The sequence below is a fragment of the Pantherophis guttatus genome, chromosome 13, assembly GCF_059756535.1.
Source record: "Pantherophis guttatus breed Tessera chromosome 13, ASM5975653v1, whole genome shotgun sequence".
In the NCBI taxonomy this organism is placed as follows: domain Eukaryota; kingdom Metazoa; phylum Chordata; class Lepidosauria; order Squamata; family Colubridae; genus Pantherophis; species Pantherophis guttatus.
Genome location: NC_142075.1, coordinates 11877406 through 11892242, shown reverse-complemented (window position 1 = coordinate 11892242; position 14837 = coordinate 11877406). Strand labels below are relative to the sequence as shown.

At 41.5% G+C, this 14837-nt stretch overlaps 1 protein-coding gene across 2 annotated transcripts in view; it reads right to left on the bottom strand.

Annotated features, from left to right (window-relative positions):
• Positions 1-14837, bottom strand: part of PLEKHO2 (pleckstrin homology domain containing O2) — a 59228-nt gene that overhangs the window by 29347 nt on the left and 15044 nt on the right. For both annotated transcript variants that reach the window (XM_087877927.1, XM_034424696.3), the window contains one exon: positions 1557-1709. In XM_087877927.1, coding sequence (XP_087734053.1) covers positions 1557-1709 — 153 coding nt within the window. The remainder of the gene's footprint in view (positions 1-1556; positions 1710-14837) is intronic.

Sequence of the window (14837 nt, the reverse complement as noted above, 5' to 3'; positions counted from 1 at the left end):
AAAAGAATTTTACGCTTTTAATAAGCAACTTGCATAAATTACAGTGAAGTGTTTCAGGTCACCTCAACAGCCGACAGAGATCCTGTGACAGAAGCATTTTATGTTCTGAAACCTAGTTCCTCACCTGTACGAAATGTAACACTTTCTTGGCTAAACCATAAATATATTTCGCACGTAATTATAGGTGAAAAGGAAGGCAGGAAATAATAACGAGTGCCAGGCATCCATGAATGCAATGTTAGCTGCTAAATCTCACTTCCAGCCATCCCAACACAGGGGAATAAACACATTACTAAACATCCCACACTTAAAAGAACCATTATCAACTAAAACTATCAATTGAAATAATTAAGAACAGCAGCAGAGTGAAGTGTATCCTCTTCCAAATGGGCCTGATTATTGTATGAGAAAAAAGTAGGTTAATCCAAGAAGATCTTGTCTGTCTATTGCGCTTACTCAAAAGAATGTGCAGGGATCATAGGCAAGGGATAGAAAAGGGTTGAGGCAGATTTCTGATCCCGAGATGATGGGTTAATTCCTTTCTGCCTGGCACCTTTCATCGTGAGTGGCATCTGTTGCTCAACAAGAAGAAAAGAGGAAGTGCGAAGAAGGAAGGAAGGAAGGAAGGAAGGAAGGAAGGAAGGAAGGAAGGAAGGAAGGAAGGAAGGAAGGAAGGAAGGAAGGAAGGAAGAGGAGGACAACGAAGACGGTGTAAAAATAATCTCAAATCGTAAATGTACAGTATACCCGGAGAGGAATGTTTAAAAATAGTGGCTATAAATAAAAACGCCATCCATTTCATCACAGCGGGCCAAAAAACTAACTAGCTGAATCATCTCCCTGCTCAGTTGGCCGCTTGGCTGATGAGTGGCAACTTCCAAGAATCCTACTCATCTTCTACATTTTAAGCTGCGTTTTGACTTGGAAACCATTCTCTCGTCTTCCTTCCAAATTGGTTTTCCTGATCGTTACGGTTTGCAAAATAGGGCAACAGAACAAGCCTTGAGGATTATCCTTCACAATTAGAATCTATCTATCCATCTGTCTGTCTGTCTTTCTATCTACCATCTATCTACCATCTACCTACCTACCTACCTACCTTCCATCCATCCATCCATCCATCCATCCATCCATCCATCTATCTATCTATCTATCTATCTGTCATCTATCTATCATCTAGCTAGCTAGCTCTACAAGCTGAGATAACATGCACTGCATTGATGCATTTACACAATTTCACAGCAGAGATGACAGTTGCTCTTTAAAAATTATGATTTAAATCGAGTTGATTTAAACCAAGCCTTTTTATTAGTGATTTAAATCGTGGTTTAAATCGTGATTTAAATCAACTTGATTTAAATCCTATCCACCCTACTACCTGTACTTCTTTTATCTATCCAATGCTTTAATGGATGATCTCTGGATCTAAACTTTTATCAGAAGAAACATTCCTGGTGAGGCAGAGAAGGAAACAAATTTAAGCAACAACCAAGGAAAAGCGTTTTTGTGTTAGGAACAAGTCCGTGAGTTTGTTGAGGCGTCTCTCTCCGTCTTACCTCATTTTCGTACAGCAAGAGCTGGTTTTTACGGAGCCGGATGTAACGCTCTTTCCAAAGACTCAGAAGCCCCCCGCTGCTCTTCTTGATCCAGCCAACTTTATCTCCTGAAGTGGGACTCTTTGACTTCTCCGAATTTTCCTGTTTCAAACCCTAGAATCAAACCAGGGGAAAAAAAAGAAAGGTATTACTAGGGACCCCTTCATGGATTACTGCCTTGGCAAATCTAGACAGCATGCTAAAAAGCAGAGACATCACCCTGGCCAACAAAAGTGCGTACAGTCAAGGCTATGGTTTTCCCAGTTGCAATGTATGCCTGTGAAAGTTGGTCCATAAGCAAGGCTGAGCGCCAAAGAATTGAGGCCTTTGAACTCTGGTGCTGGAGAAGACTCCTGTGAGTCGCTTGGACTGCAAGGCGATCCAGCCGGTCAGTCCTAGAGGAGATCAACCCTGACTGCTCTTTAGAAGGCCAGATCCTGAAGAGGAAACTCAAATCCTTTGGCCACCTAATGAGAAGGAAGGACTCACTGGAGAAGAGCCTAATGCTGGGAAAGACTGAGGGCAAAAGAAGAAGGGGACGGCAGGGAATGAGGTGGCTGGATGGAGTCACTGAAGCAGTCGGTGTGAGCTTAAATGGACTCCAGAGGATGGTAGAGGAGAGAAAGGCCTGGAGGAACGTTGTCCATGGGGTCGCGATGGGTCGAACATGACTTCGCAACTAACAAGAAGAACAATTACTAGGGATTCATAAGATGTTTTTGCAAAAGTCCTGATTTTCTAAGTTTTCCTTCTGAACTTCAAGAGTGATGGAGAGTCCCTTAACTTCAATAAGCAAAAGGCAGTCTTCACACAACACACTTGACCAAAATGAAACAAGTCCGTTATGGTTTAAATCATATGTGAATTCAGAGGCGTTCTAGTATCCCGATACATTGCTAAAATATAAATAAAACAGCTGACTATCTCAAAGGATGCCCAAACTTAGACATTCATGTGTCGAAGGTGGAACAGGGAAGTATTTGTTTGCCACCGCAAGTTACCCAAGACATTTGGGGGCCTGTGTCGAAGTATTACGGTGCCCCTTTCCATCAGTTCTAGGTCCAGGTACCCACCAAACAGGTGAAACCTTCAAGAAGATTGATGATACAAAAACGTCTCCAAAACACATCCGAGAACCAAAAAAAAAAGTCTATTTGGGACAAGCTTTGAGGCTCACGCAATTGTGCCTTCCACAAAACGAGTGTTTTCATGCAACTCTCTTATCATTTGCAACCACAATTTCACATTGCCCCGTGGTAGGGCTTGGCCCTGAATGCCTTTCTTATTGCAATGTGGAAACTCTTTTTCTTTTCGCTAACTCTTCCCACCAGAGGCACTACCAACAGGAATATCAGGACAATATTCACTGGCTCTCCGTGTTTACGGATCCCATGTCTCCCCTTGAGCTTGAATGGAGGATGAGAAGCCAACGAGACGGGGGTGGGTGGGAGGGGAAATGCTGGAAAGATGATTATATGTTGAAGTGCAGGATGTTCATATAGAAAGCCCCTTTGGCCAGTTTATAATGAAATCAATGCAAGACTACTACTCTGAAGCCAAGAGAACTTCTCTTGAGTTTTTTCCTTCTTTCTTCTCCTCCTTCGGAAAAAACAAAACCAAAAATTAAAAAGATTCCTTCCCATTAGTATGAATTATATGGGGGAGAAAAAAAAAGGAATGAAAGTCTAACCTACTAGTTTAGCTTCTTGCCCAGGCAGAAATATAAGGCCTCTGGCTTATGCAGGGCCTCTCCACCTAAATAATTGAGACTTCCTGTTCTGACTCAAGCTGATTGGGGAACTTCACATACGGGCAACTCGGTTCTAAATCTAGAATAGAATGAATGAGCTGGAAGAGACCGTGGAGGTCTTTTAGCCCAGCCCCTTGCTGAATCGGATTTTTTTTTAAAAAAATTTTTTTTATTAAACGGTTTGTCTTTAAAAACAACACAAAAAACAATCACACATACATAAAGACAAAACATGTCAAGACATAACGTATTCAACATTACATAATATTAATGGTAATTTTACAGCATTTCATATCGACTTATGTATTTTGCTTTTGTAGTACTCTATTCTATCATTTCTATTTACTACCCAATAGTAGGATAATCGCATTACTCCAACATATATATATATATATATATATCGCATTACTCCAACATATATATATATATATATATATCGCATTACTCCAACATATATATATATATATATATATATATATATATATATATATATATATATATATATATATATATATATATATATATATATATATATATGTTGGAGTAATGCGATTATCCTACTATATGTATATGTATATGTATATGTATATGTATATGTATATGTGTATGTATGTATGTATGTATGTATGTATGTATGTATGTATGTAAAAAGTTAAAATCTCGGGTGTTTTCCCACGTCATTAAAAGTCTGTTAGTTGAAATGCTTAAAATCCTGGCTAAAATCCCCATTTAAGATCATCGGGCCCCTACTTTCAGTTTAGAAGCTGTAGGTACCCGGGGGCCCGATGATGACAAGTTAGAGAGCTTGTCGAAACGTTGCCAAAAAGAAAACTTTTAAAGGGTTGGTTAGGATTTTAGCCAGAGTTTCAAAAGACCTTACAATGTGTTTTGTTGGGATTTTGGAGGATCTTAAACTGGGATTTTAGCCAGGATTTTAAGCATTTCAACTAACAGACTTTTAATGACGCGATAAAACACCCGAGATTTTAACTTTTTACATACACACACCTGCAAAAACTTGAGAAACAGGATAGCTGGTATACAAGAAAGGCTTGGTCCATGCCATCTCTACACTGAGGTAATACTGAATGTATACTACCAGTATTCCTCGATTTATGACCAGTCGCTTAGAGAGAGCTGTAAAGCACTGTCAAGCGGTATATAAGTCTTAAATGCTATTGTTGCTCTTTTAAAACCCTTAAATAAACTTCAGAGACCATTCTTGAATGACAGATCTTCAACCATATAGTCGGGCCTTGATGGTCTACCACTCTTGTCAATTTCAAAAAAAAATTCTGGTCTTGGAAGTGACCTGGATCTCCCACCATTATCAGGTTTGAGCACATCACTTCATCAGAATCCCCTAGGATATTTGCAAAAATGTACACTTTATGCTCTGTGTGATTTCCTCCAAGCTTCCTAAGGCCAAGAGGTTTCCATTGTCTAAGCCAACCACCCACTCCGTTCTTTTTCACATCTAATTGATGCTGAAGGGAGAAGTTGCTTTCTTTAGAGATCCAGGCCTTCCTTTCTTGATCAAGATTCCAAAAATAGAACTTCCTGAATAATGGTTTACATTGTTTTGGATGCAGACTTTTTTTTTTTTTAAAAAAAGGGCAAATCACCTGAGGGAGGGAAAGAAATAATAGTAATAATTAGTTGATGCATTCAAAGATGTTGATGCACAGAGAGACATTGAAAAGGACACGGTATGTTGGAAATAAAGACCTATTTGGAATCAGATGGTTTTGCAAAGGATGTTTATCCAAGCTAAAATGTAATGAGTAAGTCCTTATTATACTGGACAGAATTACCACCAATTATTTTTTCTTAGAATAAGGTGGACAACCTATTTCCTTTAGGATACAGGATTTACCAACTAGCACAACACTTGCTCCTGGGGAGGAAAACTATGGCAAATCTAGACAGCATACTAAAAAGTAGAGACATCACCCTGCCAACAAAAGTGTGTATAGTCAAGGCTATGGTTTTCCCAGTTGCAATGTATGGCTGTGAAAGTTGCACCATAAGGAAGGCTGAGCGCCAAAGAATTGAGGCCTTTGAACTCTGGTGCTGGAGAAGACTCCTGCGAGTCCCTTGGACTGCAAGGCGATCAAACCGGTCAGTCCTAGAGGAGATCAACCCTGACTGCTCTTTAGAAGGCCAGATCCTGAAGATGAAACTCAAATACTTTGGCCACCTAATGAGAAGGAAGGACTCACTGGAGAAGAGCCTAATGCTGGGAACGATTGAGGGCAAAAGAAGAAGGGGATGGCAGAGAATGATGTGGCTGGATGGAGTCACTGAAGCAATCGGTGTGATCTTAAATGGACTCTGGGGATGGTAGAGGACAGGAAGGCCTGGAGGAACGTTGTCCATGGGGCACGATGGGTCGGACACGACTTCGCAACTAACAACAACAAAAAGATGGGCAACCTATTTCCTTTGGGATGCAGGATTTACCAACTAGCATGAAGCACTATTAAACATTCTTCAAAAGCCCTCTGCCAGTAAATCTGTTCAGATCTGTGGAAAACCCTTCCTTCCTTCCTTCCTGGCCATTTACTGGATAGAAGGGAGGGTGGGCAGGAAGGGAGGCTTAGATATGGATGAGCTTGTGTTGATGGAAAGGTGGAGAAGATGATGACACTAAAGGTGGAAAAGAAGATAACACTAAAAAATTCAGGATATGACTTCTCTATAAACGAAGATGAGGGGGGAAAAGCCCAGGTAATATGTATTTTCTGCTTATAATGGTTAGGAATTATGAAGGCTGAGGTTCAAGACATCTGGATGGCATCTGGTGGGGAAGGACAGCTCCACTTAGGTTTAAAACAGGGCTGGGGAACAATGGCTCTTTTATGGCCCAGGATGGCTCAGGAATTCTGGGAGTTGAAGTCCAAAAGTCGTAAAGAGGCCATGGATCCTCCATCTCTGATTTAAAACAAGGTTTTCCCCAATTGTCTTAACTAGAAACTCTACAGGACTGAGCCACAGATCTCCCACACAAAATTCTGGTTCCACCTGTGGCTTCTTACCAAGATGTTTCTTAGAAGAAATCTATTTTGCTGAAAAGACCATCTGCACATCCTAACTCATCTTCTCAAGGGACTACTGGATGTTTTCAAGTTCAATGCTATGAACTTGAGCATCTACACCAGAGGTGGAGAACGATGATGGCCCCCTTTATGATTTATGGACTTCAATTCAGTCCTATGCCATTCTGGATAAACGGCTGTCCAATCTCTTAAAATTTTCTAGTCATGGAGCACTCTCATCATCATTTTGTGTATTGTATCCAGTGGTGGGTTGCCCACAGTTTGGACCGGTTCTATAGAATTGGTAGTAAAACTGGCGGGAGGCTCCACCCACCAACCCGACCTCATCAGGAAGCTCTGCGCATGAGCAGAAGTGCAGGGATGCGACCCCGTTGCAAACCAGTAGTAAAGGTTAGTAGAACCCACCCGATTGTATCCATCATTCCAGTGATAGATACAATACACTAAACCAGGGGTCTGCAATCTTAAACACTCAAAGAGCCATTTGGACCCGTTTCCCACAGAAAAGAAAACACCGGGAGCCACAAAACCCTTCCCGTGCCTGACTATTTCTTGAGCAGCCACAAAACTAGCATATGTAGTTGAATTAAACATTCTGTTTTCTTCTGAAACTTTTCTTTCCTTGGATTTATCCTACCGGGGTTTGAAAAGCTCAATAAATTGCATGCCGGCGGGTGTCGCACATTGGTCATCTAATTGTGGCTTATAAAATGAACCATGGCTTAGTGCAATGGGCGAAGCAGTCTAAGACCACCGTAAGCTATTATCTGAGCCATGGTGGCGCAGCGGTTAGAGTGCAGTACTGCAGGCTACTTCTGCTGACTGCCAGCTGCCTGCAATTTGGCAGTTCGAATCTCACCAGGCTGAAGGTTGACTCAGCCTTCCATCCTTCCGAAGTGGGTAAAATGAGGACCCAGATTGTTGGGGGCAATAGGCTGACTCTGTAAACCGCTTAGAGAGGGCTGTAAAGCACTGCAAAGCGTTATATACGTCTAAGTGCTATTGCTATCTGTCAAAGCACAACATCTGATCTGCATATACACTCATGCTGAACAATGTGCTGAGGTCCTGAAGCATTAAGACTCCATCATGGCCACCACTGTTTGTGTACGGCCGAGAATTCTTGGATGCAAAAATCCCTTTGCTATTTTGCTATGTTTCAGGATGCAAGTGATATTTGCTCAGTTTGTATTTTTAGAAGCTAAGGCTTAAACGCATCAAATTCTTAGCCTGGAGCCTGTTCTATAGGACAATAGGATTTTATTTCCAAGCAGAACTGTGCAAGCGAGCGCTGTAAGATACCCTGAATGTGAAGCTTTTCAAGGGTCAACAGAATTATTCTTATGCTGCAGTGATAATAACAATGACAACATCCAGATGATTAGAAAATTTTTATAAAATGTTTTATAGATGGCATATGCCACCAGAAAGGCTAGCAAAAATGTTTAAAGACAAATAAGCTAAATTTTTTTTATTTATTTATTTATTTATTTATTTATTTATTTATTTATTTATTTATTTATTTATTTTTAATTTGATTTATATGCCACCCTTCTCTGGAGACTCAGGGCGGCTTACAGTGCGCTAAGCAATAGCCTTCATCCTTTTGTATATTTTTATACAAAGTCAGCTTATTGCCCCCACAAACTGGGTCCTCAATTTACCTACCTTAGAAAGGATGGAAGGCTGAGTCAACCTTGAGCCTGGCGAGATTCGAACCTGCAGTAATTGCAGGCAGCTGGTCTTAATAACAGGGTGCTTTAGACCACTATACTATCAAGGCTCTGTACTACCAAATGCTGGAAATGTTTGCATTTGCCGGGATCATATTATCATATGCGGTGGTCATATACGGAAGCAAAAAACTATTGGTCTAGAATACAGATATTGTCAGAGGAAATGTTACATAAACCTATAGAATGAAAATCAGAGATTTTTCTATTGGGTATTTTGCCAGAAAGATATAGTAAAAATGAAGTATACTTAATTATGCATATAACAACAGCAGCAAGAATTGTATTTGCACAAAATTGGAAGACAGAGAAAATTCCATCAGAAGGTGAAGTAATAAAAAGATTTTAGACTGTGCGGAAATGAATAGATTGACGCTAAGAATAAAAGATAAAGAGGAATCGGTGTATTTCAAGACATGGGAAAAATTCTACGTATGGATAGAAAAGAAATATGAATAAAAGTTGATAGATAAATGATATAGATAATAGAAAGTTAAATAAGAGATAAGTAGAGGAGGAGAGGAGAGGAGGAGGAAGAAAGTAGAAGAGGAGAGGAGGGAGGAAGGGGAAAGAAAGAAGAAGGAGAAGAAGGTTTGTTGTGAAAAGAGGGAAAAGAGAGGGTAGAAGAGTAACCCCAAATGTAATTAAAATATCTTATTTTTATGCTTTCATTAGAAAAAAATTATATATATATGATCAATTATGGATAACAGAATGTTATCCATAATTGATCATATATATATATATATATCATATATATATATATATATATATATATATATATATATATATATATATATATATATATATATATATACATACATACATATATGTACAATATGCGTATAAGAAATAAAAATAAAAAACTTTTTTTAAAAAAACCCAAAAACATCCAGATGGCTAGTAACAACCTAAGGTTACCTCGGGTCCATAATTTGAAATCAATTCGATATGAACCAAATTTCGTGCTTTTTGACATTTGTCAACTCATATAGCTTGTTTAGAGAAAAGGGCTCTCAAAGAAATCTACTGAAGATATCCGGAAGTTGTGTCTTTCCTGTAACCTTCAGATCTGTGTACAAATTTAGGCATACTGGGACTTCTAAAAGAAGCCTTTTTGATGCCATTTTTAGAAACAGGATGGTTTTTTTTTAACGCTTATACTTGCACACGCGGCCTTAAGCTGTTGCACCCTGCAAGACAGCCTTGCAAATAACTTCCACAAAATACTGCAGCTCTTGATATCTTGTCTGCTTTGCTCCCGAATAAAACTTGTGTACAAGGGTGCTCGCGTGAAAGGATCACATTAGTTTGTAGTAATAAATGGCACTGCGTTTTTCTGCATAACTGACCCCCAGCTACACGTCACCGATAGATGCTTGCAACAGCTTTGAAAAGAAGTATTTCCAGTTGCTGGAATCTGCAGGCTTTTTTCATCCTAATTCATGTTTTTGTAGTTGTCCAAATGAACCAGAAAAGGATGCACCTGTGCATGTTATGACACAGATTCACGTGACTCCCCCCTTTAGCAAGGAGTGAGGTACACATGCAGCCACGTTAACTCAATTCTTTCTGACCCTACACTGGCTGTGTGCACATCAAGCCTAAATACCAGGTCCAGATTACATTAAGCCTTTCTTCCTTGTCTAAACCTTCTTCCAAGCAGCAAATAAAAAGAAAATATGTATGGTTGGTGAAACTGACAGTTAAATTGACAGGTATTATGTCAAGACTTCTGAAAAAACAAACAAAAAAACAATACAATCTATAAGACAGGTAATCTTCAAGTTACAACAACAATTGAGCCCAAACTTTATGTGGCTAAGTGGAACATTCGTTAAGTGAGTTTTTGCCCCATTTTAAGACTTTTCTTGGCCACAATTGTTAATTTAACGATGGTTAAGAAGTCAATCATTGCACTGGTTGAGTTAATAACATGGTTAAGTGAATCTGGATTCCCCACTGACTATGCTGATCACATGACCCCAGGCTGCATCATATTTATGCAACCGTCATAAATATGAATCAGCTGCCAAGCATCTGAATTTTGGTCATGGGGATGAAATGCTCCCAGTTCGGACCGGATCGTCCGATACAGTAGTGATGGAGGCGGGTGGTTCGGAGAACCGGTAGCAAAAATCCCTGCCCCTCCCCCACCATGCCCAGCTGAGCCGCACGATCATCAGAGGCTTTTTAAAAAAAACTTTTAAAAGCATTTTTTCTACAATCTCTTCCAATGAAAAAATGCTTTTAAAAATAATTTTAAAAAAGCCTCTAATGATTGCGCGGCTCAGCTGGGCATGGAGGTGGGGAGCAGGGATTTTTACTACCGATTCTCCGAACCACCCGCCGCCATCGCTACCGGATCGGGCGATCCAATCCGAAGTGGGAGCATTTCACCTCTGGTTTTGTCACATATTCAAATAACGTAAACTTTCTGGGCTCGGCATCTGAATGTTACCTGGAAATCATCAGAATGCAACCACGGGACCCTGCAAACAGCTTTGGCCAGTTGCCAAAGGGCTTAAAATGCGACCATCCCACATGACTATGGGAGGGGCGGCAGTCAGAATTTTTAATCTGAGTCATAGGTACCCTTTTTTGGACATCTGTTGTGACATCAAACGGTCAGTAAGAGAATGGCCGTAAATCAAGGATTACCCGTAAACTACATCATAGCTTAGAGCAGATCTCAACCTGTCAACAAAGGGGGTTCACGAAGGCTTCAAGAAATGTTATGATTTAAATCTTGAGTTAAGTCTTGGGGGGTCCCGGGGCCACAAAAGGTATTTAAAGAGGGTCTGTGGTGAGGAAACCTACTGGCTTAGAAATGTTACATAAACCAGGTCAAAATGCAGGACCATCCCTTCCCATTCTAACCATTAGGTTAAAAGAGAGGCTGGAGTTTGTTTGTACGGTTTCCATGACACCCACAGAAGTGAAGAAGAAGGATGTCAGCATGGAGAAAGGGAACACCTATGATTGTACATTAGCTTAAGGCCACCCACAAGCCGAAATTGGTGGCTACAGCTTTTGTTATTGTTGTTCCTTCCGATACCACCTCAAAAGCCCTTCTTAGAGAAAGCTTTGTGAAGTTATGAACAGTTGGGCTCCAAGTAGCACATCTGCAGAAATACAGAATGTACCTAAGAATTGTTATGATGTCCTATTTCTTCACACTGTTGGCAGGCTACGCCGCGGCAGTCAGAATGAAGTTGTCACACCTCATAAAAACAGCATTATGAAATAAGGAGCAAATTGTTTTGCGTAAAGAAAGCACGTCTAAAAAGGAAATAAAGAGGCGTGGGGCTAAGCCTCGAAGGTTTTAAAAAATACGTAAAACCGATCCATAAATTCTGCTATTCCTTCGGCAATTAAAAAAAAAAATATTCCAGATGCTGAAAGCAAACAATAACATCAGGACGAGAGCATCAGGAACTTGTTCAGAAGTACCTGACTGTCCAGTTATGGAAAAAAAAATACCCCATAAAACTGTACCAAATGATCCAGCAAGGTAACTATTATTATATCTTAAGTTCTCAAGGACGTAAGTTCAAAATACAGGCGCAGTTGCCAGATCTTTACACCGGGTGTTGTTAATTCATTTGGAAAAATCACCGCAATGCCACAAGTTACAGTCTTAGCTAAAACTCCAACAGAAAGGAAAGGAAATCACGTTTTGGGTCCCGCCCTTGCTGCAGAATGGTTGAAAGGAATAATTTGCATGAAATGACTGGATTTGCACAACAGAGTGAATCACAAAGTAGCCGGCTGGGTTTTAGGCTAATGAATCGTGCAAATCCAAGTAACAATGCTTAGTTTAGGTAGGGTTCCGTGTTGTTTGAATTCAGAGAATTGGTTTAATCGAGCAAATGGTGGTTAGGGGAACCAGGAAAGAGGCCCACTGGCAGGGTTCGCAGGGGTTCGGGAGAACCTCTAGCTAAGATTCTGTGCAGTTCGAAGAATCCCCAAATCCCACTCCTTGCTGCCCCCTCTGCCCCTCCCAGGAGTCCCTACATGGCCCGTTTTGGATGCAGATAAGTGCAGGGTGCATGCGGAGCCTCAGGGAGAGTGAAGTTCAGGAAGGCCAGAAACCGGCCCATTTCTGGCCTCCAGAGGGCCTCCGGAGCCTGGGGAGGCCATTTTCGCCCTCCCGAAGGCTCGAGAAAAGCCTCCAGAGCCTGGGGAGGGCAAAAACACTCCCCCCACCATGGAGGAAGAGGCCAACTAGACCACGCGCACCATGGCCACGCCCACCCAGCAAACCGGGCAGAGAACCCCTTGCTAAAAATTTTGAAGCCCACCCCTGCCTACTGGTGCTACACCTTCAGTTCATTTTCTAGTGGGGAAAATCATGATCAGCTACCATAAACCAATGCTGGGCTGGACAGACAATGGGTCCACTTGTGTCAAGGTTGGAATGGAAACTTGTGATGCTGCTGAGCTGCAATTTTCTGGATAACTCACCAGCGTTGAGAGATGCTCTCAATCATCCGTCCTGGCCAATGATGAGAGAAGGCCAGGAGCGAGTCGTTTGTGGTATCTGAAGGAAAATAAATTCCCTGGCTCGGTTTTAAGGCAAGCTGATTGCAGAGAAGTGCAACTAAGATGATTAAAGGCCTGGAGACTAAAACATATGAAGAACAAATTGGGTATGTCTAGCCTAGAGAAAAGAAGGCCTAGGGCAGAGATGGCTAACCTTTTTGCCGTCGTGTGCCAAAAGCAGGGGGAGTGTGTGGGGGTCACGCATGCGCTTGCCCACACCCATAATTCAGTGTACCCTGCCCCCCCACGCATGCACGCATTACCCCCCCCCCGGGCTCCCCCTGCTTTTGGCAAGGTAGGCCCGTTTTTCGCCCTCCCCAGGCTCCAGAGGCTTTCTTGGAGCCTGGGGAGAGCGAAAACGGCCTTCTCTCCCCTCCTCAGAGGACAGAAACGGCCCATTTCCTGACTTCCGGTGGGACTGGAAGGCCCGTTTTTCACTCTCTCCAGGCTCCAGAAGCTTTCTAGGAACCTGGGGAGGGCAAAAACGGCCTTCCCCAACCTCCCGGAGGCCAGAAACAGCCCCTTTCCTGACTTCCTGTGGGCCTGAAAATCAGTGACCGGTGCACGAATGCATGCTGGAGCTGAGCTAGGGCAACGCTCGTGTGCCCGCAGATACTGCTCCACGTGCCACTTGTGGCATGTGTGCCATAGGTTCGCCATCACGGGCCTAGGGGGTGACATGGCAGCAATATTTCAGTATTTGAGGGGCTGCCACAAAAAAGAGGGGGTCAATTTATTTTCCAAAGCAACTGAAGGCAAGATTTTTTTAAAAAAAAAACAGTGGATGGAAAGTAATCAAGGAGAGAAGCAACCTGGAATTAAGGAGAAACTTCCTGACAGTGAGGACAATTAACCGGTGGAACAGCTTGCCACCAGAAGTTGTGGGTGCTCCATCACTGGAGGCTTTTAAGAAGAGACTGAACAACCACTTGTCTGAAATAGGATCTCCTGCTTGACCAGGGAGGGTTGGACTAGAAGACCTCCAAGGTCCCTCTAATCTGACTGATCGATAGGCTAGTTTAAATAGCATGTCTTCACAGCTCCTCTAATAAGCTACCGGTGGATTACCGATCGCAGCTCAAGATTCTTGGGATCTCCTCCCTGTTCTCAAGCAATGTCAGATCTTTTTTAAGCATGAAGCTTCAATATCTGCTTTTCTCCTCTCTGCTTGCAGGAGGCAGGCAGGCAGGCAGGGGAGCAACAGAGGCAGATCAGCAGATTTAAACCGTACCATTATCATATCCTTATAAAGCATTAAAAAGGCCGTTTCCTCTTCTGAGAAGGCGGAACAGCTGAAGGGCTTGTGAAAAGCTTTTTTTTTTTTTCTCCTGTGTGCGGAACAGCCCCTGCAAGCAGAAGAAGAAGAAGAAAAAAAAGGCTCGTGGTGCCAGGACAGAAGTGCCCTAACAGAATGAACGCAAACAGGTTGTTGGCAGAAGGAGGCAAGATCCTATTTGAACAGACAAGAGTTGTAAAGCGAAAGAAAGAAAGAAAGAAAGAAAGAAAGAAAGAAAGAAAGAAAGGAAGGAAGGAAGGAAGGAAGGAAGGAAGGAAGGAAGGAAGGAAGGAAAGAAAGGAAAGAAAGAAAGAAAGAAAGAAAGAAAGAAAGAAAGAAAGAAAGAAAGAAAGAAAGAAAGAAAGAAAGAAAGAAACCAGGGGACGAGGGGAGAGACAGCAGAAATAATAATAATAATAATAATAATAATAATAATAATAATAATAATAATAATAATAATAATAATAATAATAATAAAAGAGACACAAATGAATCATTTAAACTCTTAAGGTCAAAGACAGGAATGGTTTGCTCTCCGTCCAGGGTCACTTCAGATTCAGAAGCACAAAAGATAACTGGAAATTCTTTTTGAAAAGAATGGAATACTATTTGCCAAGACAAGAACTTGCCTGTTCTATAAAGTTCTCGTGCTAAATATAAAATAAAAAATAAAAATACGATGCGACCGAAACAAACTCTTTGGAGTTTTTCCTCTATAAGTTCTATTTTTTGCAACATCAGCACAGCCAGACAACAGTTACAATTCAGGAAATGGGTACAATGTGCGCCGTGAGTTGTGTTAAAAGTTGCAGTTGGGTAAAGTTCCTGAATAAACTACGTTCAACCAGGTTCCCACGACATGTTAAGCCAGAAGCTCTC